Source organism: Melanerpes formicivorus, unplaced genomic scaffold (assembly GCF_026170545.1).
Source record: "Melanerpes formicivorus ecotype bairdi unplaced genomic scaffold, bMelFor1.0.p_v2 SCAF_7, whole genome shotgun sequence".
NCBI classification, from domain to species: Eukaryota; Metazoa; Chordata; class Aves; order Piciformes; family Picidae; genus Melanerpes; species Melanerpes formicivorus.
In genome coordinates this window covers 2,340,029-2,367,762 of record NW_027142359.1, presented here as the reverse complement: position 1 = coordinate 2,367,762, position 27,734 = coordinate 2,340,029, and the positions used below count along the sequence as shown (strand labels likewise).

At 55.6% G+C, this 27,734-nt stretch overlaps 2 protein-coding genes across 4 annotated transcripts; both read right to left on the bottom strand.

Annotated features, from left to right (window-relative positions):
• Positions 1 to 174: 174 nt before the first annotated feature.
• Positions 175 to 2,612, bottom strand: TMEM205 (transmembrane protein 205). Its single transcript, XM_068140493.1, is given in 5 exon segments — positions 175 to 534; positions 536 to 637; positions 2,176 to 2,311; positions 2,413 to 2,504; positions 2,506 to 2,612. Coding segments are annotated over 5 exon segments (645 nt in total). The 5' UTR covers positions 2,541 to 2,612; the 3' UTR covers positions 175 to 254.
• A 1,686-nt stretch (positions 2,613 to 4,298) lies between these two features.
• ACOT11 (acyl-CoA thioesterase 11) lies at positions 4,299 to 27,266 on the bottom strand. 3 transcript variants are annotated; one of them, XM_068140663.1, is made up of 18 exons: positions 27,165 to 27,266; positions 22,872 to 22,947; positions 20,767 to 20,959; positions 19,352 to 19,421; positions 17,102 to 17,152; positions 14,388 to 14,448; positions 14,076 to 14,177; positions 13,299 to 13,434; positions 12,159 to 12,321; positions 10,316 to 10,435; positions 10,083 to 10,227; positions 9,534 to 9,589; positions 9,348 to 9,414; positions 9,191 to 9,274; positions 8,950 to 9,083; positions 8,232 to 8,363; positions 8,028 to 8,154; positions 4,299 to 6,516 (listed from the first exon to the last, which is right to left on the bottom strand). In XM_068140663.1, exons 1-18 carry the CDS (start codon positions 27,185 to 27,187, stop codon positions 6,370 to 6,372), a joined length of 1,887 nt encoding a protein of 628 aa, XP_067996764.1. In that variant the 5' UTR covers positions 27,188 to 27,266; the 3' UTR covers positions 4,299 to 6,369. The 3 variants fall into 3 exon arrangements, with proteins under 3 accessions (XP_067996764.1, XP_067996765.1, XP_067996766.1); XM_068140664.1 differs by lacking the exon at positions 17,102 to 17,152; XM_068140665.1 differs by lacking the exon at positions 22,872 to 22,947 and having other exon boundaries at positions 27,165 to 27,238.
• Between the last annotated feature and the right edge of the window lie 468 nt (positions 27,267 to 27,734).

Sequence of the window (27,734 nt, the reverse complement as noted above, 5' to 3'; positions counted from 1 at the left end):
AGTCTCTCATTCATCCCTCTTCTGCAGTCTCTGTGACTGCAGCTTTGGCCACATCTAGTGCACAGGGCATTAAAAAGCTGCTCAGCCGTACACACTCCTGCTTAGATCATGGAGTTTTCTCATGCCAGAGGTGTGTTCAGACAGCCCTGAAGAAATAATTTCCTACATGTTAACTTTCTGCACCATGCACAAATACAGTTAAAAGTATCTCCATCTGAGGATGAGGAGGTTTAATCTCAAAGCTCAGGGATTCTTTACACCAAGGCAGCAGGATGTGGCTCCCTTTCCCCAGAGCGCTGCTTCTGCCCCGCCAGCCTTCCCCTGGCGGCATCCTGCTCTCGTAGGGCAGGGAGAGCAGCAGCCACGTTGTAGAGGCTCAGTCCATCACACACAATGCAGCAGAAGTTGCAGAGGGAAGAGAGAGCATGGTAGAAGGTGAACTTCTGGGACAGCTGCTTGTAGGTGGGGTCTAAGGCACGCAGCAGCTTGTAGGACTCACAGATGTCCTGGTGAAGGCCGTAGGTGCACTCCACAGTGCATGGCTGCCATGGTGTCAGAGGTGACCCTCTCAAACCACTTCAGTAGTGAAGCAGCCACACAAACGATGAAGAGGATGAGCTGCAGGGAGCAAAGCCTGCTATGAGTACTGCAGTATGAGTACATTAGAGGTTGGAAGGGACCTCCAGAGATCATCCAGTCCAACCCCCCTGCCAGAGCAGGATCACTTAGGGTAGTCCACACAGGAATGCATCCAGGTGGGTTTTGAATGTCTCCGGAGAAGGAGACTCCACAATATCACTGGGCAGCCTGTTCTAGGGCTCTCTCACCCTCGCTGCAAAGAAGTTTCTTCTCACACTGAGGTGCAATCTTCTGTGTTCAAGCTTGTACCTGGTGTTCCTTCTACTGTGCACCACTGAAAAGAGTTTGCCCCCCTCTGCTTGATACCCACCCCTCAGATATTTATAGACATTGATACATAGAATAAACCAGGTTGGAAGAGACCTTCAAGATCATTGAGTCCAACCCATCAACCAATCCAACCCACCTAAACAACTAACCCATGGCACCAGGCACCCCATCAAGTCTCCTCCTGAACCACCACCCACCTGTCTACAACCTCCCTTCAGGTAGTTGTAGAGAGTGATAAGGTCACCCCTGAGTCTCCTCTTCTCCAGGCTAAGCAGCCCCAGCTCCCTCAGCCTCTCCTCATAGGGCTTGTGTTCCAAGCCCCTCACCAACTTCATTGCCCTTCTCTGGACTCGTTCCAGCAAGTCAACATCCTTCCTAAACTGAGTGGCCCAGAACTGGACAGAGTACTCAGTGTGGCCTAACCAGTGCAGGGGCAGAATGACCTCCCTGCTCCTGCTGGCCACACTACTCCTAATGCAGGCCAGGATGCCATTGGCCCTCTTGGCTGCCTGGGCACACTGCAGGCTCATGTTCAGCCTACCATCAACCAGCACCCCCAGGTCCCTCTCTACCTGGCCGCTCTCCAGCCACTCTGACCCCAGCCTGTAGCACTGCATGGGGTTGTTGTGGCCAATGTGCAGAACCCAGCACTTGGATGTGTTAAATCTCATGCCCTTGGACTCTGCCCGTCTGTCCAGCCTGTCGAGGTCCCTCTGCAGAGCCTTTCTATCCTCCAGCAGATCAACTCCTACCCCCAGCTTGGTGTCGTCAGCAAATTTGCTGATGACTGACTCAATCCCCTCATCCAGATCATCAGTGAAGATGTTAAAGAGGATGGGGCCCAGCACTGATCCTTGGGGCACACCACTAGTGACTGGCTGCCAGCTGGATGTGGCACCATTCACCACCACTCTCTGGGCTCGGCCCTCCAGCCAGTTCCTAACCCAGCGCAGTGTGCTCCGGTCCAAGCCATGGGCTGACAGCTTGGCCAGGAGTTTGCTATGGGGGAAGATCCCCTCTCAGCCTTCTCAAGACTAAATAATCCCACACATAATGGTGGGTTACATCTCTCTACCCCTCCCCCCCCATCTGGATGCGAGCTGGTTTGTTTTAACCAAAGCCATGTGTGGACCTTGTCGTCGCTTTGCAAAGCAGCCTCAGTGGAGCGTAGCAGAGCGGGGCAGTGTGGAGGAAGGGGTTTGGCCTGCAAGCAGCTCATGTTTTAAAGTGGGAGGCCTACCTGGGCCTGTTGTTCATCTGAGCAGCGCGCTGGGGCGGTACACGTCAAAAAGACTCAGGTTGAAGAAGGCACAAACACAGCCAGTGTGGAAGTAGTAGGGAAAGAGCATGTGCTGGATGAAGCCGGAGGCACGGCGAGGGAGGTGGCTGCTCATCACAAACCCTGCAAGAGGGGAGAGCAGCTGTCTCCTGGGGAAAAAAACCCAGCCCTGGGCCTCCCTGCCAGGCAGAGAATCACAGCAGTGTGCATGGGCTGCAACCTACCAGCCACAAACGTCACCCAGATCTGCATCCCCCAGGAGGTGGAGAGGCAAAGCAGGTGCAGCAGTTTGATGGTGTTGGAAAGCTCTGTTCCTTGCCATGGTGTTCTGGCAGGGGACTGGTACCTCCATGGCAGCCAAGTCACCCTCAGGTTTGGTGCTGAGTTGATGTTGCTGCTGTCATCTTGCTGGATCCAGCACACACAGTTTAGCTTCACAAGGCTCCTTATTTGGGAAGAGCTTTGGAGCTGACACAGCCCCAGCCTCACCACCAGGTACCCAACTGGGCTGCAAACCTGACTTTCAAGCCCCTTTTATCTCAGGGGCAGGGCACTGTGTCAGGGTGGACTTTCAGCAAAGTACAGCCAGAGCTGCAGCTGACCCCTAGCAGCGGGAGCAAGCAGAAAGTCAACAGAAAAGGGAAAGGAAAAGCCATGACCAACAGGCCTGCCCATGGTAGGGGCATCAGAGGCCTCTTGGGAGAAGCCTCTATCTAAAACCAGCAAGAGCTCCTGCACACTGTAACCAAAAAGCCTGAGGGCTTGAGGAAGCAGGGCTAGCTCCCAGGCCCACCCTGCTGCCCCGTGCCCCAGGCTGGCACAAGCATGAGAGCAAGGGGCAGCAGTGAGTGGAAGGAGGCTCAGAGGGAGCTGCCTGCTCCATTACAGGGAGTGCTTTGGAAATTAATTAAAACAAAGCTGCTGGGAGCAGCCCATCAATTCTGCCTGCTGCTTATTCATCCTTCTCCTCCTCCTCCCCTCGGCTGACTGCCTCAAGGCATGAATTACAGCAGGGGCAGCCTCCAGAGAGATGCTGCCATCTCATTACATCCCACTCCCCTGCAAAACAGAGACATAGACTCTGTGGTTTTACATACCAGTTCCAATGTGTTTATTTAAACATCTACCAAACCAGGGGCCTTGAAACCTTCTCATCATGGCATCATGTCCTGGGAAAGACACTCAGATCCCACCTGGAGTACTGGCCTGCAAATTCCCAGCTTTCTTCACAGCCTTTGCTTTGCCAAAAGCTTCTTTTGGCTTTTCCAGCATAATTCCCTGCTCCATCCTCCTGCAGCCCTGCCCACTGCACCATGGCAGGATGCTTTGATCCCTACATGATGCTGTGCAGAAATCATAGAATTGTTAGGGTTGGAAGGGACCTCAAGGATCATCCAGTTCCAACTCCCCTGCCATGGGCAGGGACACCTCACACTAGATTGCTCAGAGCCCCATCCAGCCTGGCCTTCAAAACCTCCAGGGATGAGGCTTCCACCACCTCCCTGGGCAACCTGTGCCAGCAGTGATGGGCACAGCAGGCAGCTGGCGCAGAGCCCTCCTGCTCTTGGGGTCCCAGATCTGCCTCTCTCTGCAGGAAATAGCAGCCAAGAGCAGCAAGGCAGCTGGGTGCTTTCGTGCAGAGGAGGCTTGCTCAGAGCAGGGGGTAGCAGCCTGCCAGGATTTGTTTTTTTAAGGAAAGAAGAATGGTGATTGATTGCTAAACCGGCCCCGGAGTGGTGCATTTGGTGTGGAGGGCTCTAGGAATGGCTGCTAAGGGCAGGCTGCTCCCAACTGCCTCCAACCACCAACCAGCAGGACCCTTCTCCTTGGGAGCTGGCTGTGGGATGAGGCAGCTGGAGATGGGTACTCATCCAGGGATGGTCCAAGCTTCCCAGTCCTGATGTTCACCACTCCCCCACCATTCTACCCAGCAGAGTAAACTTCAGGACCGCTTTTTTTTTCACCAGCCTGCACATAAAGCACAGGGTTCTTCACACCCTCGCAGCTCCCTGCTGTGCTCCCATCCATTTCCTCTTGCCCCCAGGTCTCTCCTGCTCCATCACCCCGCACCCGTATCCAGGGCTGTCCGGGACAAAGCACACAGGAGAAGCAGAGGTCAGTTAAAGTTTAATGCTCAAGTGAATGCACCATTCCCCGCACTTAGTCAAACAGCAGCCATTGCCAAAGGTAAGCAGGAGGGATGGCTCGCATCCCGGGGATAAAAAGGCAGGATTGCTCCGAGCCCGGGAGATGAGAGAGCTCTCCAGAGAGGGAATGTTTCGTACCACGCTCAGTTGGAGACTGCTTTATCTTGTAGTGAGAGTGCAGCAGGGGGTGGTCAGGGCAGCGCTGTGCCAAGCCTCATGCAGAGATGTTTATGATCAGAGATATGGCAGAGATTAGGAGCTTATGGCTGCTCCGGGGGTCGGAGCTGCTGGCTGGCAGCTCCTCCTGTTTGTAAACCTGGTGGGGAGCTTGGGTGGCAAAGGATCTTTCTAGGGACTGGGTGTTGCAGAAGGTGCCTAGAAAAGACCCTGTGCTCATTTCTGGTGCCCCACAGCTTCCTCTGACCACACGCACAGTGTCACCATCACCTGCTCATGGTTAAGCTCTGCAAAAACCCCTTTCTTGGGGTTAAGAGCCTGGGGGATCTGCGAGCAGAGGTGAGGGCACAGCTGCTGTTAAACCTGCTGTGCCCACAGCTCGGCCTGCACAAGGGCTCCAGGGGCTCCTTCTCTTCCCAGCAGGCAGCAACCCTTCCAGAAACCTCAGTGCCATCAGAAAACCTCTGTGTCGCCCAGGAAAGCCTGGGAGGGGGCTCCCAGCAGGCCTGTGGCTGAGGGCAGACATACCCTGGGGTGTGAGTGATGGGCAGCACTTCTTGTCACCATTCCTGCCATTGCAGTGCCTTTCCTGGAGCATCTCAGGGGGGCATAGGTTGGCAGAAAGGTCTTTGCAATGCTCCTAACCCTATCCTCTGTTGCTGTGGATGTCTGTGAACCAGCTCTGTGCTGCTATCAGAGCAGAAACACCTCTGGAGGCACTCAGGTCGTTAGTGCTCAGGATAATTAGGGACAGATGTCAAAGCCTTTGAGATTCTGGGCTTCATCATCTGCTTGCAGCTATGCTCCCTGTCCTCAGCAGCCTTGCTCAGACTTAGGACAACAAGGTTTGGCTTTGTCTGTTTTTTGTTTGGTTGGTTGGGTTTTTCTTCACTCTCTAGTGTCCCTGAAGGAGTTAGTTTGGGGTTTATCACTCAGGGTGTTGGTGCACCCAACAGATGGGGATGAGGGACAGCCTCTTAGGTCTCCACCAGTCCCTGCTGTGGTGGCAATTCCTCCGCAGAGTCCCCAAAAACCATTTGCATGGAGCACTGATGGACACCTGCCTTCATGCAGCCCACAGTCCTGCCTCAAAGGACTCCCTGTGCCCACAAGTGACTCTGGGCAGCCTTGTCCCCACCTCACCTAAGGAAATGCCACCTGCTGGGGGTGTGCTGCAGGTGTGTGCCCCTCACCCCGTGCTCACTGGCCAGGCAGCTGCAGAGCAACCCCTGGAGCAGACACTCACACAGGGTACAAGGAGACTTTCCCTTTTAATGCACTTTTGTCACCAGCCCTTCTGTAGCCCCATGGTGTGGGATTTGGGCCCAGCAGGAGCTGGGGCCATTTGCCAGCCCTGCCCTGGAGAAGGAGCAGCACTGGGCAGCCATGGGAGGAGTGGGATGCTCTACCAGCTGCCCCTCACCAAGGATGGCCATGGCACTCTCCCCACATCATTCCTCCCTCTCTCCCTCTCCCTACATCATTCCTCCCTCTCCCCCTCTGCTGCCTCCAAGGGAACCAGTTTCACCCTTAAAGAAACAGTAGAAAAAGAAAACAGGGAACTCTGAGGAAGACTTTGGATCCTACAAAGATTCAAGTAGTGTTAAGTGAACTAGAAAACCAAGTCCTGTACATCTGCTTATAAAATTTCTGCAGAAAAAGGAGAAGAGGAAGAAGAGAAGACACGAGAGGTCAGTGCAAGGGCTGAGGTGGTGCAGCGATGCCCTTTCCACCCCAGCCCTTGGGACCTCACTTGGGCCAAACCCCCAGGGAGGCAGAGTCTGAATCCCCCATCCCATGCTCTCTTCCACCAGGGAGGCGTCCCCTCCCAGCAGGGCTGCTGTGGCTCTGGAGGTCCTACAGCTGCACGATCAGGTGCTCCTTGTTCTTCAGCAGGAACTTCTCACAGGCCTCGAAGGTGGCACAGAAGTTGGAGGACAGTCCTGCCACGTTGGTGGTGACGTAGTTAAGGAACCCCGGTGTAGCCTGGTTGTAGTAAGCTACCTGCAAGGCATGGGAGGCAGTGAGCAGGGGTGTGTGGGGATGGGGGACCCTCCCCTGTAGTAGTTTTCTGCTGTGCCTAGAAAATTTTCCACAGATCTTAGAATCACAGAATCAACCAGGTTGGAAAAGACCTCAGAGATCATCAAGTCCAACCTATTACCTAATACCTAACACCTCATGACAACTAAACCATGGCTCCAAGTGCCACATCCAATCCTTTTTTGAACACCTCCAGGGATGGTGACTCCACCACCTCCCTGGGCTAGCACATTCCAATGGGCAATTACTCTTTCTTGAATAGAAAGTAGTAGAACACAAACAAATAACTATTGGATGTAAAAAGAAAAACAATGATAAGTTCTAAACAATCCCATTGGATAGACAACAAACATAAGATAGTAAGGTAAGCTGACTTTTCTCTCTTTGGCTTCCTCACTCTGGGAGACACAAACTTGTGCTTTCTGTTAGCTTTGCTGACCTTGGCTGTGTTCCTTGCTGTGGCTGAGTATCTTGACAAACTCTCTTACTCTTTCTCTCCTCTGTCATGTACAGGAGAGTAGGGAACAGAGAATACAGAATAAAGAATGAAGCAGGTTGGAAAAGACCTTCGAGATCATTGAGTCCAACCTATCACCCAACACCATCTGATCAACTAAACCATGGCACCAAGCACCCCATTCAGTCTCTTGTTGAACACTTCCAGGGATGGTGACTCCACCACCTCCCTGGGCAGCATATTCCAATGGCCAGTTACTCTTTCTGGGAAGAATTTCTTCCTAACATCCAACCTAAACCTCCCCTGGCACAGCTTGAGGCTGTGTCCTCTTGTTCTGGTGCTGGTTGCCTGGGAGAAGAGACCAACCCCCACCTGGCTACAACCTCCCTTCAGGCAGTTGTAGACAGCAATAAGGTCTCCCCTGAGCCTCCTCTTCTCCAGGCTAAACACCCCCAGCTCCCTCAGCCTCTCCTCACAGGGCTGTGCTCCAGACCCCTCCCCAGCTTTGTTGCCCTTCTCTGGACACCTTCCAGCATCTCAACATCTTTCTTGAATTGAGATGCCCAGAACTGGACACAGGACTCAAGGTGTGGCCTAACCAGTGTTGAGTACAGGGCACAATGACTTCCCTGCTCCTGCTGGCCACACTATTCCTGATCCAGGCCAGGATGCCATTGGCCTTCTTGGCCACCTGGGCACACTGCTGGCTCATGTTCAGCCTACTGTCCCCCTGCCTTCCCCAGGGAGGGGGAAGCTGTTGCTGGCTCTGCTGGTTTTGTCTTGTGCTGTTTATAAGTTGCAAGTACCTGTAAATATATGTAAATATTGTCTATTTTGTACATATTTGTGGCATTCCAGATTAGATTGTAGTTTTGCTTGTAAATACAGCTTCATTTGCTTCCAGCTGGCCTGGTCTGGCAAATCTAATGTGGGGGGGGCAGAATTTTCATCCCACCACATCCCCACTGGGCAGCAGCAGATGACATGGCCCCACAGCAGGGCTGCAGCATCCCACCTTGCACATCTCCTCTGACTCTGGCCAGATGCAGAAGCCGGAGCAGAGAGTCTCCCCACGCATGAAGCTGGAGCTGGCAGGGTGGGTGGGCAGCGTCACGGAGCGAAAGGCCACCACAAAGGGCTCCCTGGGGAGGAGAGATCCCGGTGAGCCGGCGCAGCCCAGACAGTGGTGAGTAGGGTGGGGACAGGACAGGGTGGTTACCCCCAGCTGCAGGGTTTCCGTCGGGACGCCAGGATGACGAAGTCCTGCAGCTTGTTCTCGTGGCTGAGCGTCTGCGTCACCACGTGGTAGATCATGTCGTCGTCATCCACCTGCTGTACCAGCTCAGCACTCCTGCCAGGCAATGGAGTGCTGCTCTGACAAATCCCACTGGGGCCACCCAGCCCAGGGGCTTGCACGTTTACAGCTCATCACCACCACCCCCAAAGGATGTTTTCTTGCAGCAAAGTTCAGCCATTGGCCTAGATGGAGCCAGGACAGGGACACATGGTGAATCCTAGGATCATGGGATGTTAGGGGTTGGAAGGGACCTCCGAAGATCATCAAGTCCAACCCTCTTGCCAGAGAATCTAGTACAGGTTGCACAGGAACACATCCAGATGGGTCTTGAAAGTCTCCAGAGAAGGAGACTCCACAACCTCTCTAGGCAGCCTGCTCCAGTGCTCTGTGACCCTCCCAGTGAAGAAGTTCCTCCTCATGTTGAGGTGGAACCTCCTGTGCTGTAGTTTATATCCACTGCCCCTTGTCCTATCACAGGGTGCAACTGAGCAGAGCCTGTCTCCTCCCTCTTGACACCCAGCCCTCAGATATTTATAAAGGTCTTCAGGAGTGCTGATGGCTCTGAGGGAAGCTTGCTCCCAAGAAAGCCCAACCAGCCTTAGGTTAGGGGGTGATTCTGGGGGGCCCCCCCAGCACTCACACATAGTGGCTGTCCCACTCATGCCGGCGCCGCAGGTCAGAGAGCAGGGAGAAGGCCTGGTCAGCGGTGACGCTGACGGAGATCTCGATGCGGAAGGACAGGAACTTGTCTTCCTCCAGCGTGTACAGCCGCACCTTGGGGAGCACAGGGCAGGGCTGGCACACATTCAGCACCACCCAGCCCCTGGCCTGCCCATGCCTGGGGGGCAAGAAGCTGCTCGGGATGGGGACAGGGCAGGTACCTTCTCCTTTTCTCTGGCCAGTGCCCAGTTGGCTTTGGCTATGAGCGTCTTCAGCGCAGAGACGTTGTTGTAGCTCAGATAAACCTGGGGCAAGGGCAGGAGGTGAGGGGCAGGCAGGGGGGTAGGGGCCAGTGACTCCCATGTGGCAGAGCCCTACCTTGTTGCTTTGGTCCCAGGGCACGGAGAGCGGCACCTCAGTCTGTTTGCAGGAGACAACGTATTTTCTGCAGGAAAGGGATGGTTTCCCTCATGGTGGGACACAAACCACCCACGGTGATCCCTTTAACCCTGTATCCCTCTCCTCCCTCCTCCATCCCACACCCCTCTTGCTTTTGCCACTCACCGGTCCAGCCGAATTTTTTTCCTAGCACTGGCTTCTCTGTACCTCCTCTCTCCCTCCTGATAAATGGGGGAAAAATAGACGAATCACAGAATCAATCAGCCAGGTTGGAAGAGACCTCCAAGATCATCAAGTCCAACCCATCACCCAATCCTATCTAATCAACCACACCATGGCACTAAGTGCCTCATCCAGGCTTTTCTTAAACACCTGCATCAACCCCATCACCTCCGTGGGCAGCCCATTCCAATGGCCAATCTCTTTCTGTGAAGAATCTCTTTCTAAGAACAAGCCTAAACTTCTCCTGGCACAGCTTGAGACTATGTCCTCCTATTCTGTTGCTGGCTGTCCAGGAGAAGAGACCAACTCCCACCGGGCTGCAACCTCCCTTCAGGTAGTTGTAGACAGCAATAAGCTCTCCCCCAAGCCTCCTCTGAAGTTAATAAGGAGAGCCTTCCAGGGCTAAGCAGGAATGCAGTGAGTTCATTTCTCACACCAGGGTTGCATCACACTGCTGCAGGGAGAAGCCAGCCCAGCCTTGCCCATCCTTACCCCTGGCTCGGGTGCCACCATGGGCAGGGAGCAGGGTCGGCCCTCCTGGTCCAGCACCACGAAGGTCATGAATGCGCTGTTGATGTGCCTCGGGCTGGTGGACATCTCCTGGCCATACGCCTCGGCACAGACCCCCACCTCCATGCTGGAGGAGAACAGGGAGAGAAGAAAGGGTGAGGGTGTGGAGAGCTGCCAGGAGGGGGGGGTGGGAGCCCCCTGACAATGGCACCCACCTGTTTTTGAAGGAGTTGTTGACAATGGCTTTGAGCACCAGGCGGTCCCCGACTTGTGAAGGTCCCCGAAAGTGGAACATCTCAATGGCTTGCAGTGTGGGGTGGGCATGGCACAGGCGGCTGCAGGGAGCAGGTGTTACCCCCCCTAGTCGTCACCCCATGTCCCAGCAGGCTGAAGGAGCCTCCCTGACCAGCTAGAGCCGAGGAGACCCCCAAAAAATGTCAGCCCTGGATTCCAACCACCAAAACCAGCTATGAGAAGGGACAATGAGCAGACTGCAGTGAGTGTGAAGCCTTCCCTGGAGTCCTCCAACACCATGCACCCATGGGACCCTATGTGTGGCACTGCACAAAAGCGATATGCTGGGGACTATCCCTTTGGAGGGGGCTGGGGACCAGCCCTTTGGGGCTCGACCTGACCTCACTGAGGTCAGCCTGACCTCAGTGCCAGGGAAAATGCTGGAGCAGATTATCCTGGCAGCAATTACTGCGCACCTGAAGGATGGCCAAGGGCTCAGGTCCGGCCAGCATGGATTTAGGAAGGGCAGATCCTGCCTCTCCAACCTGATCTCCTTCTATGATCAGGTGACCCATCTGGTGGATGTGGGGAGGCCTGTGGATGTGGTCTACTTGGACTTCAGCAATGCCTTTGACACTGTCCCCCACAGCAAACTGCTGGCTAAGCTGTCAGCTGGTGGCTTGGACCACTACACTCTGAGCTGGGTTAGGAACTGGCTGGAGGGCCGAGCCCAGAGAGTGGTGGTGAATGGTGCCACATCCAGCTGGCGGCCAGTCACCAGTGGTGTCCCCCAGGGATCAGTGCTGGGCCCTGTCCTCTTTAACATCTTCACTGATGATCTGGATGAGGGGGTCAAGTCAGTCATCAGCAAGTTTGCAGATGACACAAAGTTAGGAGCAGATGTTGGTCAGTTAGAGGGTAGAAAGGCTCTGCAGAGGGACCTCGGCCGACTGGACAGATGGGCAGTGTCCAACGGGATGGCATTCAACAAGTCCAAGTGCCGAGTGCTGCACTTTGGCTACGGCAATCCCATGCAGAGCTATAGGCTGGGGTCGGAGTGGCTGGAGAGCTCCCAAACAGAGAGGGACCTGGGGGTGCTGATTGACAGCCCCCTAAACATGAGCCAGCAGTGTGCCCAGGTGGCCAAGAAGGCCAATGGCATCCTGGCCTGCATTAGGAATAGTGTGGCCAGCAGGAGCAGGGAAGTCATTGTGCCCTGTACTCAGCACTGGTTAGGCCACACCTTCAGTACTGTGTCCAGTTCTGGGCCCCTCAGTTTAAGAAGGACATCAAGACACTTGAACGTGTCCAGAGAAGGGCAACAAGGCTGGGGAGAGGCCTTGAGCACAGCCCTATGAGGAGAGGCTGAGGGAGCTGGGATTGTTTAGCCTGCAGAAGAGGAGGCTCAGGGGTGACCTCATTGCCCTCTACAACTACCTGAAAGGTGGTTGTAGCCAGGAAGGGGTTGGTCTCTTCTCCCAGGCAACCAGCAACAGAACAAGAGGACAGAGTCTCAGGCTGCACCAGGGGAAGTTTAGGCTCGAGGTGAGGAGAAAGTTCTTCACTGAGAGAGTCATTCGTCATTGGAATGTACTGCCCAGGGAGGTGGTGGAGTCACCATCCCTGGAGGTGTTCAAGAGGAGACTGGACGTGGCACTTGGTGCCATGGTCTAGTCATGAGGTCTGTGGTGACAGGTTGGACTCGATGATCCTCGAGGTCTCTTCCAACCTTAGCGATACTGTGATACAGTGATACTGTGACCCAGCTGGCTTTGTGTCCCTTCCAGGCATGCTGTGCCCACTCCTGAACCCCTGTCAGCTCACCTGGCTGCGATGGTAGCCACGTTCTCCATCCAGGCCATGATCTGCCCACCGAAGGTGTTTCCCTGATGGTTGGCATGTGGGGGCAGCACCAGCTCCACGCTCTCCACCCGGGTCTTCTCCGCTGGCACTGCCGCGCTGCCATCCCGTGTCTCCAGCTCTGCCCCTGGGAGAGAACAGGGTTCAGGGATCACCCAGTGGGACCCTCTCTGCCAGCATCCCACCAGCCCTCAGCTCCCTTCCCTGCAGCCACCCTCCCACTGCATCAGGTCCCAAGCTGGGAGAAATTATATAGGCTGAGCAGTGACTGGCTTGAGAGCAGCCCTGAAAAAAAGGACTTGGGGGTACTGGTGGATGAGAAGCTCAATGTGAGCCACCAGTGTGCACTTGCAGCCCAGAGATCATGGGCTGCATCAAAAGAACTGTGGTCAGCAGGTCAAGGGAGGTGATTCTCCCCCTCTGCTCCACTCTGGCAAGACCCCACCTGGAGTACTGTGTCCAGTTCTAGAGTCCCTACTATAAGAAGGATCTGGAGGTGCTGGGACGTGTCCAGAGAAGGGCCATGAGGATGATCAGAGGGCTGGAGCTCCTCTGCTATGGAGACAGACTGAGAGAGTTGGGGATATTCAGTCTGCAGAAGAGAAGGCTCTGAGGAGACCTTATTGTGGTCTTCCAGTATCTGAAGGGGGCTACAAAAAAGCTGAGGAGGGACTTTGTAGGGTGTCAGGGAGTGATAGGACTAGGGGAATGGATCCAAGATAGAGGAGTGGAGATTTAGATTAGACATTAGGAAGAAGTTCTTCCCCATGAGAGAGGTGAGACACTGGAAGAGGTTGCCCAGGAAGGTGGCGGAAGCCTCATCCCTGGAGGTTTTTAAGGCCAGGCTGGATGTGGCTCTGAGTAACCTGCTTTAGTGTGAGGTGTCCCTGTCCATGGCAGGGGGTTGGAAGTGGATGATCCTCGAGGTTCCTTCCAACCCTGACATTTCTATGATTCTATGAGGCTGATCCATCACTCCACGACTAGAGCATCCCCCAAGCACTCTCAACATCCCTGCCCAGCACCCTGCCACAGAAGGAGAATGTCCCTGCTGGGTGCTGGGGCTCCCTTGGGGCTGGAAGCAGAGGCTGTGGGGCATGGTACCAGTTTCATGTGAGCTGCGGATGAGGAGGTCCTTGAGGGTGTCCTTGTGGGCCAGGCGCATGCGGCGCCGCTCAGCAGCGATGCTGTGCTCTATCTTCTCCTCCTCCGTCTGTGGGGCCAGTGGCTGCAGCCTCACCTGCAAAGGGAACACAGGCAGGGTGCAGCCAGGGCCCCTTTGGGCACTGCCACGTGCTCCTGCAACAGCCAGGGCCCCTTTGGGCACTGCCATGTGCTCCTGTAGCAGCCAGGGCCCCTTTGGGCACTGCCACATGCTCCCATGGCAGCCAGGGCCCCTTTGGGCATTGCCACGTGCTCCTGTAACAGCCAGGGCGTCTTTGGGCATTGCCACATGCTCCCTTAGCAGCCTGTGTCCCCTTGGCAGCACCAGCTGTGCTCCTCCTGGGGTGTATTGTAGCTGCTCACAGAGACGGCAGAGGGCAAGGGATAGGGATAAGGATCCCCTGGGAGATGTCACACAGCAGGGATGGGCACTGATGCCAAGGAGCTATCCTGCAGCACTAGTGATGAGGTACATCTGTGCCCTCTCCAGGCAGGGAGGGGCAGGGATGGCAGCAGCAGGCAGGTGCTCTCCATGCCCAGAGCAGGACTGAGAGGCCACTACCCCACACACAAGATAAGGAATCACCAACCCGATCATGTGCAGGCAGCCACGAAGTGATGACAGATGCTAGGGTGGAAAGCTGGGCCCAGCCCAGCTCTACCCAGAGGCCACTGTCTTCAGTCCTGCCAACCAAGCCCTCCACAGCCACCACTCACCTTGCCACCAGAGGGATCCTGTGCCACAAAGGTGGCATAAGCCTTGCAGATGCTGCAGTGCTTCCCGCTGCACAGGTCCTCATAGCTCACCTGGATACCCACCTAGGAGAGGGCACAGCACCCCTGAGAGATGGCTCTGTTCCCTGGGAGGGCCACATCCTGCCAAGCACAGCAGGAGGGGACCAACACATGGGATCAAAGCTGGGAAGCAGGGAAGGAGCTGGGGACGTTGTGTTTGGCTGTGGTGAATGGGCACAGGGCAAAGGGGACAGGGGCAGGGGTGGGAGTGGAGGCGAGGGGCTGCGCACCGACCTCCATGCTGGAGTTGAAGGCTCGGTTCACTTTGGCTTTGATGTTGACAACTTGCCCAACGCTGGAAAACAGAGAGAAGAGAGAGCAGAGGGGAGTGAGCAAGGGGCAACAGCCTGCAGTTATCTAGCACATGTGCTGGCACTAAATGGGTCCCCATCGAGGTGCCAAAGGTGTTATGGCTCACAGCCAGCTGTGGTAGCAGCTGCTTGGGACAGTGGGGTTATGCGGGGATGGCCAGCAGGATGTGGGATGGACTCCTCCCAGCCATGGAAGCCCACAGGTGGCCAGCCTGGCAGTGAGCTGTCACCCCTGAGTATCCAGCAGGATGTGGGATGGCCTCCTCCCAGCCATGGAAGCCCACAGATGGCCAGCCTGGCAGTCAGCTGTCACCCCTGAGCATCTGCATGCAAACCGGTGCATAGGTCTGGGGTGCTGCTGGGTCACCTGAGGGGTGCAGATGTGGCTGAGGTTTGCTTGGCACCCCTGCCATGCGGGCATGCACACTCCTGCCAGAGCAAGCAGCTTCTCCAGCCTCACATGCACTGTCTTGCACAAAGGAAGCACGCAGGAGACCTCCCCACGGGGCCTTGGCTGGCAGTAGCAGCCCTAAAGCTGCAGGTGTCTTGGCTGCTCCTACCCTTCTTCCCCTCCTAGGCCTCCCAGTGATGGACACCTTGGGATACTTGGAGCCAGGAGAAGACAGAATTCAGCCAGGGGCATTTTGAACCACACCTCATGTGAAACATCAGCTGGCAGCAAACTGCTGCTTGCAGAGTCCAGGAGCTCTCCTCTGGGCCTTAGCAGGCTTCAGAGTAAGCACATACACAGCTCCAGCTCTGCAGCCTGACCTGCTCCAGGCTGGTACTGACCAAATGAGCCAATGCAGCTTGCTGGTGACACCAGCAGCAAACGGAGTCCTTACCAAATGCATTGCTAAATCAGGAGTATCCCTCAGCCCCCAAAACAAACCAGTGCTAAAAACTCCAAGGGAAAGTAAATGCTGTGACTGCCACTGCAGGTTTGCATCAGAGAGGACTCAAACCCAGAAGTGAAAGAGACTCTTTGAGTCATAGAATGTATTGGGCTGGAAGGAAGTTTCCCCCTCCTCCAGTTGAAATCATTGCCCCCTGTCCTATCATTACAAGCCCTTCCAAACAATCCCTCCCTAGCCTTCCTCCAGGTCCCCTTCCGGTATTGAAATGCAGTTCTAAGGTCTCCCCAGAGCTTTCTCTTCTCCAGACTGAATGTCCTGTCTTTGTAGGAGAGGTGCTTCAGCCCTCTGATCATCTTGGTGACTCTTACAGACCTGCTCCAGCAGGTCCATGTCTTTCCTGTGTTGAGAGACGTTCAGAGCTGGAGGCAGTACTTCAGGTGAGGTCTCACCAGAGCAAAGGGGCAGAATCACCTCTCTTAACCTGCTGGCCACACTGCTTTTGATGCAACCCAGGCTGCCATTTGCCTTCTGGGCTGCAAGTGTGCCTTGCTGGCTCATGTACAGCTTCTCACTCATCAGCACCCTCAAGTCCTTCTCTGTAGGATTGCTATCAATCTCCTAATGAGATTCAACCTAATGAGGGCCTAACGTAATGAGGTTCAACAAGGATAAGTGCAGAGTCCTTCATCTAGGAAAGAAGAAAAAACTGAACCAGTACAGGTCGGGAGATGATCTGCTGGAGAGCAGCCCAGTGGAGAAGGACCTGGGAGTCCTGGTGGATAACAAGCTCTCCATGGGTCAGCAATGTGCCCTTGTGGCCAAGAAGGCCAATGGGATCCTGGAGTACATTAAGAGGAGTGTGTTCAGCAGATCTAGGGAACTTCTCCTCCCCCTCTACTCTGCCCTGGTGAGACCTCACCTGGAATATTGCATCCAGTTCTGAGCTCCCCAGTTCAAGAGGGACAGGGATCTGCTGAAAAATGTCCAACATAAGGCTACCAGGATGGTGAAGGGAGTGGAGTACTGCCTGATAAGGAAGGGCTGAGAGCCCTGGGGCTGTTCAGTCTGGAGAGGAGAAGACTGAAAGGGGATTTAATCAATGTTTATAAATACCTGAGGGCTGGGTGTCAAGAGCGAGGGGACAGGCTCTGCTCACTTGTGTCCTGTGATATGGCAAGGGGTAATGGATACAAACTACAGCACAGGCAGTTCCACCTCAACATGAGGAGGAACTTCTTCACTGTGAGGGTTCCAGAGCACTGGAACAGGCTGCCCAGAGGGGCTGTGGAGTCTCCTTCTCTGGAGACTTTCAAGCCCCATCTGGATGTGTTCCTCTGTGACCTGTGTTGGATTCTCTGGTCCTGCTCTGGCAGGGGGGTTGGACTCCATGATCTTCAAAGCTCCCTTCCAACCCTTAACATCCTGTGACCCTGTGATCATCATCTCCCAGCCTGGATTGATATGGAGGATTGCAGGTGCAGAACCTCACAGTGTGTTCTTCAGCACCAGAACTTCCCCCTTGTCTCCACACATGACTTTCGCCTTCAGATAATTGTGATCATCTCCAGCTACTTGACATGCTTTGCACATTGGCTCTGGCTGGAGCAGAGGGGGCAGAAAGCTGGGATGGTGTCTGGGCCAAGCAGCAGGCCTGTGCCAAACAGTTAGCAGGGTTAGGCAAGCAGCCTGGCGCAGCTCAGAGGCCGTGCCGCCATCAGTGGGGTTAAGGCTCCCAACTCACACACGAGGCTGGCTGCTCTAGGGCTGCAAAGGTCCATACCAGATACTGCTCCTCTGGGCCTGCTGCCCAGCAGGGATTACACACGGCTGCCTGGGCCGAGAAGAAAGAGCAAGATGGAGGGAGAGGGTTAGAGGTGATGGAAGCAGCTGCATGGATGCTCCAGCTGGGTTTGTGCTGAGCAGCAAGCAAGGGAAGGGGTCTGGGCAGGAGTGCTGGCAGCCCTGCCCCTTTGTGCTGCAGCCCCCAAAATCATACCATTACAGAAAAGTCGGGGTTGGAAGGGACCTTTAAAGGTCATCTAGTCCAACCTCCCTGCAGTGAGCAAGGACATCTGCAGCTAGACCAGATTGCTCAGAGCTCAGTCCAACCCGACCTGGAATGTTTCTGGGGATGGGGCATCCACCACCTCCTGGGCAAATGGTGCAGTGCAAAAAAGTTCTTCCTTTTATTTAGTCTGAATCTCTCTCTTTTAGTTTAAAAACAGTAACCCTTGTCCTATCAGAAGAGGACACTAAAAGGCTTTACCTTCTTTCCCTTCAAACGGTACAAACTGGTGCCACAAAACCCACACAAACCCTGGCCACAGTCCTCCCGGGAGGCTGCATTTCTGTGGAGCAGGGCTGAGGGATGGGAAGTATCTGATGCTGCCGTAGTGAGCTTTTATGTCTGTGATGTTTTTTTGGGTCTGTTCTGTGTCCCCAAGCTCCTGCAGCTCCTCCCCGCCCCTCCCTCGCAGTGGGAGGGCAGCAGAAATCACGAACAGCCGGGCGAGGAGGAGAGCAGACAGCAAGTGCTGCCCAAAACTCCTCTGCCTTCAAACAGCTCTGTGGGAGGGCCCTGCCAGGCCCCTTGCTCGCAGCATTAAGCCGGACCACAGCAAGTGGGATCTGAGCCAGGAGCAGCACAAATCCCCTGACCTTTGGAGCGGTGCCTGGCTCACACCCGCCGAGAGGCAAATGCCTGGCAGGGTTTGATTTAACCCTCTGGAATGGGTCTCAGGTCCGTCCTCCCACTCCCAAAACCCACAAAGGAAAGCTTCCCAGGAAAAGCCACTCCAGGAGCTGGAACCATGAAGTGTCAGGCACTGCACTCAGTAAATCTCACTTGGTGCAGGGCATCACCTCCAACGATGCCACCTGAGGGGCACTCCAGCCTCTGCCACTGGCTTGCCATCACACCAGCACCACAACATCTGACATGAGATGGAAAAAGTGGGAGTTTAATGTTTCCTTGTTGATAAGGGTGAAACCCAAGAGTGAGTTGGACTTCCTGGCATCAGACAAACTAGCCAACAGGCTGGGACCCCAGCCCCAAACCTGGGTGCCCACACTGGTCTCTCTCCTCAGTGGGGAGATGTTTGTCCCCTGCATAGTGGGGAGCATGGATCAAGGATCCCATATGGCACAGCTTGCTTGGCTGGGCCAGCCTTTGGTCAGCAGGTCCCCAGGGGACAGGGGTGGTGTCAAAAACCCCTCTGCTGGCACATGGGCACCTCTGCCATTGGGTCCTGCAGGCACCTTTATAGGTGCATCAAAACACGCACTGAGCCCCCTGAGATGCTGCCTGGGGATCAGCAGAAGGACATCATCCTGCATGAGGAGGCTACAGGGGCACTGAGAGAGGAATAAAGGAGGCAGCAACACCACCTGGGCTTACTGGGGGTGTGGTACAGGAGGAGACCACCTTGGGCAGGTAAGATTTACTCCTGGTGGGAATGTTTATGGTGTCTTCTGCAACATAGCAGTCCAGGGACTATGTGCACTGAGATGGGCACCTCTGTGGGGGCAGTGCCCAAGGGGGTGCTAGGACAAGATTTGGAGAAGATTTTGGCCAGGCAATGCTTAGCCTGGTGCATCTCACCAAGTGATGCTTAAGGAGGTCCCACTCCCCCCATAGCCCAGCAGGTGGGTGGGTGAGCCTAGCCACAAGCCAGCTCCCCAGACAGCTGCTACAGAAGCATGATTTGCAGGATCGAAGTTTTACAGAGCTCTGAGTGAGGAGCTGTTCCTTGAGCAAAGCCAGGAAGGAGCTGGGGTCAGGGGAAATACCAGGAAGCCAACTCAGCAGGAGCTCCCCAGGTGCCCAGACAGCAGATAAATCAGTGCAGACAGACAGCCTGCAGAGCTGGAGCCTCAGCCCCTGGCTCTTCCATGAGCCTGGCACTGCCACCACACCTCCTCCCTTTACAAACACACTGCTCCCTGCCCCAGCTCCAGCCCTGCTGCCCAAATTGCACCTAGAAGATGGGGAAAACCTCCACCCACCTGCCCCACCGAGCAGACTATTTACCTAATGGTGTGCTCAAAGTAGATATCATCCATGGACGCAGTGACGCAGGGGCAGCCAGCGTGCCTCTCAGCTGGAAAGGGAAAGCAGACTCCATCAGCCCCCTGTCTTGGGGCTAGTGAGACCCTGCCTGATGTCCCCTTCCCTACTCATGTCACATTTTCTTGGAGTTTTGGGGGTTCTCCATCCTGCAGCAGTGTGGTTTGGAGGGCGGGTGGTAACCAGGAGCCACAGTGCCAGCAGGCAGCTGATGTCACCTCCCTGTGCATAGTAAATGCTATCTTGCCATCCCAGCCTTCCCTTGGCACTCCAGGAACCTTAAACTGCAAAACTGCCCCAAGAACCTCATCAAACTGCAGAATGTCACCCATTTCCCTGCATAACCCCCTCGTGCTCACTGACCCATGGCATGCTTGGCAGGGTGGCCAATCTAGTGAGCTACATCACTGCTCCGCTTGGACAAGAGAAGGCTCAAGGATGACCTTACTGTGGCTTTTCAGTACTTAAAGGGGCCTGTAAGAAAGATGGGGACAAACTTTTGAGCTGTTGTGACAGGACAAGGGGTGATGGTTTTAAACTAAGAGAGGAGATTTTGACTCCTTATGAGGAAAGACTGAGGGAGCTGGGGCTCTTTAGCTTGGAGAGGAGGAGCCTGAGGGGTGACTTCATTCATGTTTATAAAGATGTAAAGAGTGAGTGCCACGAGGATGGAGCCAGGCTCCGCTCAGTGATGCCCAATGATTGCACAAGGGGCAATGGGTGGAAGCTGAGGCATAGGAAGTTCCTTGGAAACATGAAGAAACATTTTTTTCCCTGTGAGGGTGACAGAACACTGGAACAGGCTGCCCAGGGGGGTTGTGGAGTCTCCCTCTCTGGAGAGATTGAAAACCTGCCTGGATGTGTTCCTGTGTGACCTGCTCTAGGTGATCCTGCTCTGGCAGGGGGGTTGGACTGGATGATCTTTCGAGGTCCCTTCTGGCCCCTGGCACTCCATGATTCTGTGAAGAAACACTGGCACAGGTTGCCTAGCATGCCCAGCATGAGCCAACCCTGGAAACATCCGAGGTCAGGGGGCTGAGTAGCCTGCTGGAGCTGCAGATGTCCCTGCCATAATGATTGGGATGCCATCAGTAGGCTCTCACTGTGCCCTGTGCAGCAGGCACGGAAAAGGGCAGTGTTTTGGAAGAAGCAGGCATCGATTTCGATCTGCCCCTGAGCAAGGGTGCCTGCTGCAGCGCCTGCCTGCTCCCTCTCTTGTCCGGCTCTCCAATTACTCGGCAGAAAGGCAGGACACGGGGCCGCCGCTGGCATCAGCTCCCAGGAATGGCACCGGCCCACCGGGCACGCTGCCGGTGAGCTGGCCTCTAGGGACACCAGCAGGTCCCTTCCCTCCTGGCCCTGCAGGACGATTTGCTCACCGGAGAGGCAGGCGGCCGTGTCGATCCACTTGAGCAGCTGGCCGGTGCTGAGCTCGCCGCGGTGGTTGGTGTGGCAGGGCAGGACCAGCTGGCTCATCTGCACCTCGGTGGGGTTGCGGGTGGGCAAGGGGCTCGCCATGGCCCCCGATGTCTCCTCCCCTGGCTCCCGGGTGCACGACGGAGAGGCTGAGCCCTGCAGGAGAATGAGAGCTTCGTTTACCCAAATGGGAGGAAAATGCCCCCAAGAAAACAGTGACCCACACGACTCCCTCCTCACACAGAACCAGTGGGACCCCCAGACCTCAGGCACCACCAAAACTAATACCGGAAAGGATGTTGTGGTGAGGTGGGGGTCAGGCTCTTCTCCTGAGTAAGCAAGTGATAGGACAAGAGGAAATGGCCTCAAGTTGCGCCAAAGGAGGTTTAGGTTGGACATCAGGAAACATTTCTTCACCAAAAGGGTTGTCAAGCCCTGAAATAGGCTGCCCAGGGAAGTGGTGGGGTCACCATCCCCGGAAGGATTTAACAGGCAGGTAGACCTGGTGCTGAGGGATACGATGGACTTGGCAGTGCTGGATTAATGGTTGTAGTTGATGATCTAAAAGATCTTTTCCAACATAATCAATTGTCCCATCCCTGGAGGTTTTTAAGGGCAGGCTGGATGTGGCTCTGAGCAACCTGATGTAGTGTGAGGTGTCCCTGCTCATGGCAGGGGGGTTGTAACTAGATGATCCCTGAGGTCCCTTCCAATCTATGGTTTTATGAAAACCTAGCCAAAAGGGGAATACAAAAATCCCTTTAAAAAGAGCTCCATGGGTGATCCTTGCAGGTTATCAGGCCAATTATCACCCAGCCCAGCTGCTTCCTCCCGAAAACTGTGCAAAACCCCTCCCAAAGTCAATAATTTCTCTGGGAAGGAAGTTTGCTCCCCTGATAGCTTTGGGGTTAGGGCATTGCAGCAAAGTGTGGGTTTGGGCTGCCAAGGCTGGGCATGCAGTGATGCTCCACACCTTCCACCAACACCCCCCTCTGCCAACGGAAACACGGAAAGCCGTTTACAAGCAAGGGGGAGGGGAAGCATCCTTGGCTTGGGGCTGTTTGTGCAGTCAGGTTTAGTCCCGGTTGGGTTCAGCGTTTGCTGGACCGGGCACTGCTCTCGCCTGGGAGGAGGGTTTGGAGAGAGCAGCTGGTGTTGCAACTGTGGCGGCAAGAAAAGGAGCTGCTGGGATGTCAAGTGAGCCGTGTTACACAAGGACTGAACTCGGGTAGCCTGGTGAGTAACTGAGGAGACACGAGGAGCCGTCTGGGCTTCGTCACAGCCCTTCCTTCCGCTCCGTGCTCCCACCGTGTCCCCACTCACGGCGCTTCTCGCCAGAGCCCTGCTGCAACAGCAACTGCTTTGCCCTTTGCTTTGCCCAACCTGTTTTGAAGATGGGTTTGGGCTGAAAATGAAGCTTTCCCGACTAGCTTGAGCTCAGCGCCGCTCAGAATAGCATTTTTTCTCTCACGGGTCTAACCTCTGTTTCCATAGCTACTGGTACACGACATCCCAGGGACGGCACAAACCTCGGCTGAGCAGAGACGGCAGCAAACACGGCAAGCCAAGCCTACAGCAAAGGGTCCCCCATCCCAGAGCCAGACAAAGGTCTGGCTGCCAGACCCACTCCAGGGGGCTCCGAACCCCTCTCTGAATCTCCTGGGCTGTTTGACAGAGTGGCGAGGTGCCTACACGAGTCGCACAAGGATAATTTGGGAAGCCAGCAGGCTCTGGGGTAGGAGCCAGCAATGCAAAGAGCTCCCAAGCCGCTTGCTGCAAAGCGAGCAGCCAGCCCGGCCGGAGCTCCTGATGCTCGTTTTCCTGGTGCTTGTCACTTCCAAATTGTAGGGGGAAAGCTGGTGCCCCATAGGAACAGCTCTGATTCTGTGCTAGCCAGCAAGAGGCCGAGGATGCTGATGAGGAATGTGTGGGGAGTGGATGCAGCTGAAGCCAGTGCAGGGCTGAGAGCAGCTCCTGGCATGAGGTGACATTGGTATGGCACAGCCTTGGTTAGTAGCCACTGACACAACAGGGAGCTCTGAGGTTAGTTGCCCAGCGCAAGGGGTACCTGGAGGCCATCGCAACAGAACCTCAAGATCTCTTCAGGGACTACAATACTCTCCTTGACCGTTTTTAAGAGATACCTGGAAAGGAGGAGAAGAGTGGGTCCAGTTAGAGAAGAACTGGCAGAGCTGGGGGTGGAGGACACATCCATGACTGTCCCCCAGCGAGGAACAGGCAGTCTACAGGGGGAGGCATCACACACTGTCCCTGCACCCCACACAGATGTCCCTCCCCACAACACTGGCCTCTCACCAGCAGCTACTGTGGGGGCTGCCAGAGCCAAAAGGGAGAGGAAGGCAGAGGCCAGGCCAGTGCCTGCAGCTCTTCACAGATGAGCTCCAGCACTCATGGGCTGTGATGGAAAGAGCCCCAGCTATTCCAGGATGCTGGACTGAGCCCAGGACATGGTGCCACAGCCCATCCCTCAGTCCTGGGTGCTGTGTCAATACTTTCCATGTCACTTCATGTGACAGACAGCTGTGTCTCGAAGCTCTCTGGCCAGCACAGTGACACTGCCACGGTCACAAGACAGCCAGGGGCATATTTTTGGCAGTGGGCAGGATCCGTGCTGCTCGCAGGAGGCGCTAGGGACAGCAAATGGGAAGTGCCCGACGCCAGCAACGCCACTGCGCCCTGCATCATGGAGCCTTGGCATCCCCCAAGGACATCCTGTGTCCTTGTGTGCCCATGGGCTCCCTGGCCACATGCACTACGACCATGTCCCTGCAGGACACAGGGGTAACACTGCAAGGAAAGGCAGCGTGGGAGCTGCAGCAGGAACAACTGGAAGGAAAGCTTTGCATTTACAGTTTGCTTTTAAACACAACATCAACAGACTCTTGGATTGCCTGCAGCTGTCCCAGCAAATATCGTGCTCCCACATGGATCCAGCTGAGCTGCTGGAGGTGGCAGCTCTATCCCCAAGGCTGAAGGGACACCAGTGGGACCAATCAATTTTGGCCAGGGTCAAAAAGGTGGAAGCTCCCTTCGTGGGAGCCCGCATTGGGGCATCACACAGCACACACTCATTGTGGTCAGGGCAAGATGAGGGTGCTCAGGGCAAAATGAGGGTGCTCAGAGCACTGATGGCTGCAAGTGGCACCACTGAGCATTTCAAGATCTCCCACACCTGCCTCAGCAGCACTGATCTTTGCTTCCCCCAGACCCATGACCTCTCCAGGCTTGCTATTGAAGCTTGGGAGCTTATTATGACTCACCCACCCTTACAAGAGCCTTGTGCAAGAGTTGCTCTTCTGTTTAGCAAGCTAGATGTGCTCTCTGGACTTGCTTTCTTGCAGGAACAGGTGGTGACAATGGCCAGAGCTGACCCTGTCACACCCCATGGCCACAGCCAAAACCAGAGAGCACGTGGTTCAGGCCATACCAGGAAACCCAAACCTGCTCTTGACTGCAACTGTGTCACCTTGTCTCCTGGGCTGAGTTATTGGGGGTGAGGGTGGGGAGGGGGGAAACTGTCTGTTTTGCATTTCCCCTCCCAGCTCTTTCTGAGGTGACCCCAGGCCGTGCTCCCATTCTGCCCAGGCAAGGGAAGCACGCTGGCTCCTGGCCTTGCATCACCAGTGAGCCCCAGGACCATTCAGCCAGGGGGTATTTATAGAGTATTGGGTTATTGAAACTCAGCAAGCAAGTGTCTGTTCTCATTAAAATCTTCAGCCTCACTCAGCTGTCACAATTTTAAAGCTGTTGACTGATGCAGCCCTTGGGTCACCATGGCAACGGGATGCAGTACCCAGGCGGTGATGCTCTTACTCTGTCACCCCTCGAGTGACCCACTTCTACCCAAAAAAAAAAAAAGAAGAAGAAGAAGGAAAAGTTTGCATTAGAGGAAAAAAAAACCTCACTGCAGAATATTTTTCTAGCCTCCTGTCAGGCTTGCTTCCTGCACAGCCAAAGGCAGACCAAACCAGGAGGTGGTATGAAGGGGAAGGTGGGGAGACACCCCAATTGCTCCTAAATGCTGGGGAAGAAGCACCCCATGGCACCCCACTGTTTTCCTGTGCCCTGGCAGGGGGATGTCTCACAGCACTAATGCACCCACAGGCTCTGAGGATGACCTCTGCTGCCAGATTGGGTGTTGGCCTCTTGAGAAATCGCTGGAGGACTACAGACTAGCATAGCAAAACCCACAGGACAATGCCAGGCAGGGGTACAGGAGAGCAGTCATTCCCCCAGATCCTTGAGCCCACTGGAGATGGGGTGTTTGCTTTAGCCACCCCCAGGCAGCAGATGGGAGGGAGGGATGAGGGTGAAACTGGGGCAGGGATCAAAAGTGGGGCCCTCTGGGTAGAGTGGTGCAGCCCCACACCTCGAGCTGTTCCCCAGAGCTCTCCCATCACCCCATCATCACCTCCCAGATACCTAATTCCCATCTTCTCTCATCTGGCTCAGGTTTCCTACCCCTGTCCCAAACCTTTGGTGCATCCTTACTCCCCCCACCCCAGGAATATTTAAAGAAATCAAGGAGGGAGATGGGATGGGATGGGAGAGGAAAGTGGCGACAACAAAGTTCTCCTGGGGGATTATTGGTGTCTAATTGAGCAATATCCATGGTAACAGCAAATCCACACGCGTTAAAAAATTAACCTGACCTACTTTGGAAAATTTTGCCGTCTCGACAGGGCAGTGGGGGTTCTCCTCCCCTGGAGACCCAGCCTGCCAGTCCCCCTGCCAGCAGCACCAGCAAAGCCCCAGTGCGCTCGAGGATGGGATGTGCAGGGTTTGTGCAAGGGGAGATGTCTCCTCCAGCAGGACCCCCACCCGTGAGCAGCGGCAGAGATGCCCAGCACAGCTCAGCTCCATCACCCCATGCTTGCTAGGATGGAGTGAGGTACCCAGGAGGAGACCAGGGTGCCAGCTCCTTTGTGGGACCACTGGGATGAGAGGGACTAAATTGCTGTGTCACAACAAGGTGAAGAAATGTGTCAGATCCCTGTGGGAGGTCTCAGCAGGACTCCAGGAGAGCAGCCAGCCTGGAAGAAAGGGCAGGGCACCTTGTGAGTGGTATTTTTGGGACCATCATGCTTTCCCTGGAGTTTCATGGAGCAAAGCAAGGCTTGGGGCCAGGAAAGTGCAAAACAAGGGCCAAAGTCAGCAGAGTCTCAGTCAGAGACTCCCCTTATGGGAGGCTTACAGTTGTACATCCACCACCCATAAGAAACCTTCACTCAGGGTGAATGCAGCAGAGACCTCTCCAGCCCCCCTCACATCTCTCTCCACTGCTTGGTTCAACCCTGGGTGAAGCATCCCCAGCCCTAGCTGTGCCCACAGACCCCAGCCCCACCCATGTCCCTGCACAGCCATGCTGCTCTTGGTTTGCTGCCATGGGAGCAAAGTCCCCTCACGGAGTCTTCTGGGGAACCCTTGCACTTCTGCTTCCAGTCCAGCAGAGTCACGTTTCACCCTGTTACAGCTGCAGCCACTAGGGCCAAAATTCACGAGCACAGAGACACCCAATAGCATCACCCAGCCCAGGCACCTTTGCCCTGCCACTCACCTGCTGCTTTCCGGGGAAGGAATCTGCTATAGCATTAAGACCACCGCAGTTGAGACCACCATGGTCAAGCCCACCAAGCTGAAGACCACCAGAGTGGACATCACCATGGATACCCACTGTGGTGGTGCAGTGGTGTCCATCCTGGGGGTCTCCACGGTGCTAGCCACCACAGCTGAGGCAACTGAAGTTGAGACGACCACAGTAGAGACCACCAGGGTGGAGATCACCCTGATGTCATGTCACCCACCCCATCTGGCCACCCATGCTGCCCTGGCCAGCGCTGGTGCATATCTCTGCCCTTCCTGTAACACCAGCATTCCAAGCAGCCCTCCGCCCACGTTTCCCAAATATTTGTTCCCCACTTAAAAGCCCGATTCAAGCCAAAGTCCCCCCTGTCCCCAGCATCCATTCCGGCACACTCAAAAAGCCCTGGGGGGAAGTTGAAGTTTCTGTCTCTCACCCACTGTCCACACTGCAACCGGGAGGGTGCCGCATCCCCTTTAGCGAGCCGCCCGTGCTGGCCACGATGGAGCTGCAGCACGGCTCGCTGCAAACCCCAAGGGCAAGAGGGCATCACCCAAGTGAACAGGGTGGGCACAAGGGCTTTCACCCCACATCCTCCCCCTGACAGAACCACCCAGCACCGACGCAAGCCGGGGGAAGGCACTGCTCCAGCGCCAAGTACGGAATCTTCTCAGCAGCGCCGGGCGATGGCTCCGGCTCACCCAGCCCCAGAGACGCCCAGCCTTGTCCCCGTCGTCCCCAGCTCCCCCTGGCCCTCACCTCAGCCAGAAGAAGCTGAGCATTTGCGGGTGGTGGCGAGGCGACGGCTGGCTCGGAGGAGAGGCGTCCGGACACCTGCGAGTGCGGCCGGCACGGGGTGCGGGCTGCAAGGCCAAGGCTGGCACCGTGCCCTGGGCCGGGGCCAGCACACACCCCCCTGCCGCTTCCTTATACAGAGCCACGGGTAACTGTTCTTAAGGTAGCGCCTTACAAATCTGCCCTGGCCCGGAACATGCCTCGAGCTCTGCTCTCCCTGCTCCGCCGCCGCGGGGACTGTGCCGGGCTGGCAGTGGAGAGCGGCGGGATGAACCGGCATGCTGCCAACGGCTCTGCCGAGTAGGGTAGTGCCCCTTTCCTTCCGTCTCTCCCTGGCAAGCAGCTGCTGAGGTGAGGTCCTGGGTCCTCACCACAGACTCACACATCATACCCTCTTCTACCCCAGCCGCACCAGTAAGAGACATGGAAGGCCCAGCTGCTCCCCCAGCCTGCTTGGTACCAGTGGCACCACATTGGCACAGGGGTGCTCAGCTGTTCTCCCCAACCCACTTGGTACCAACAGCACCACATTGG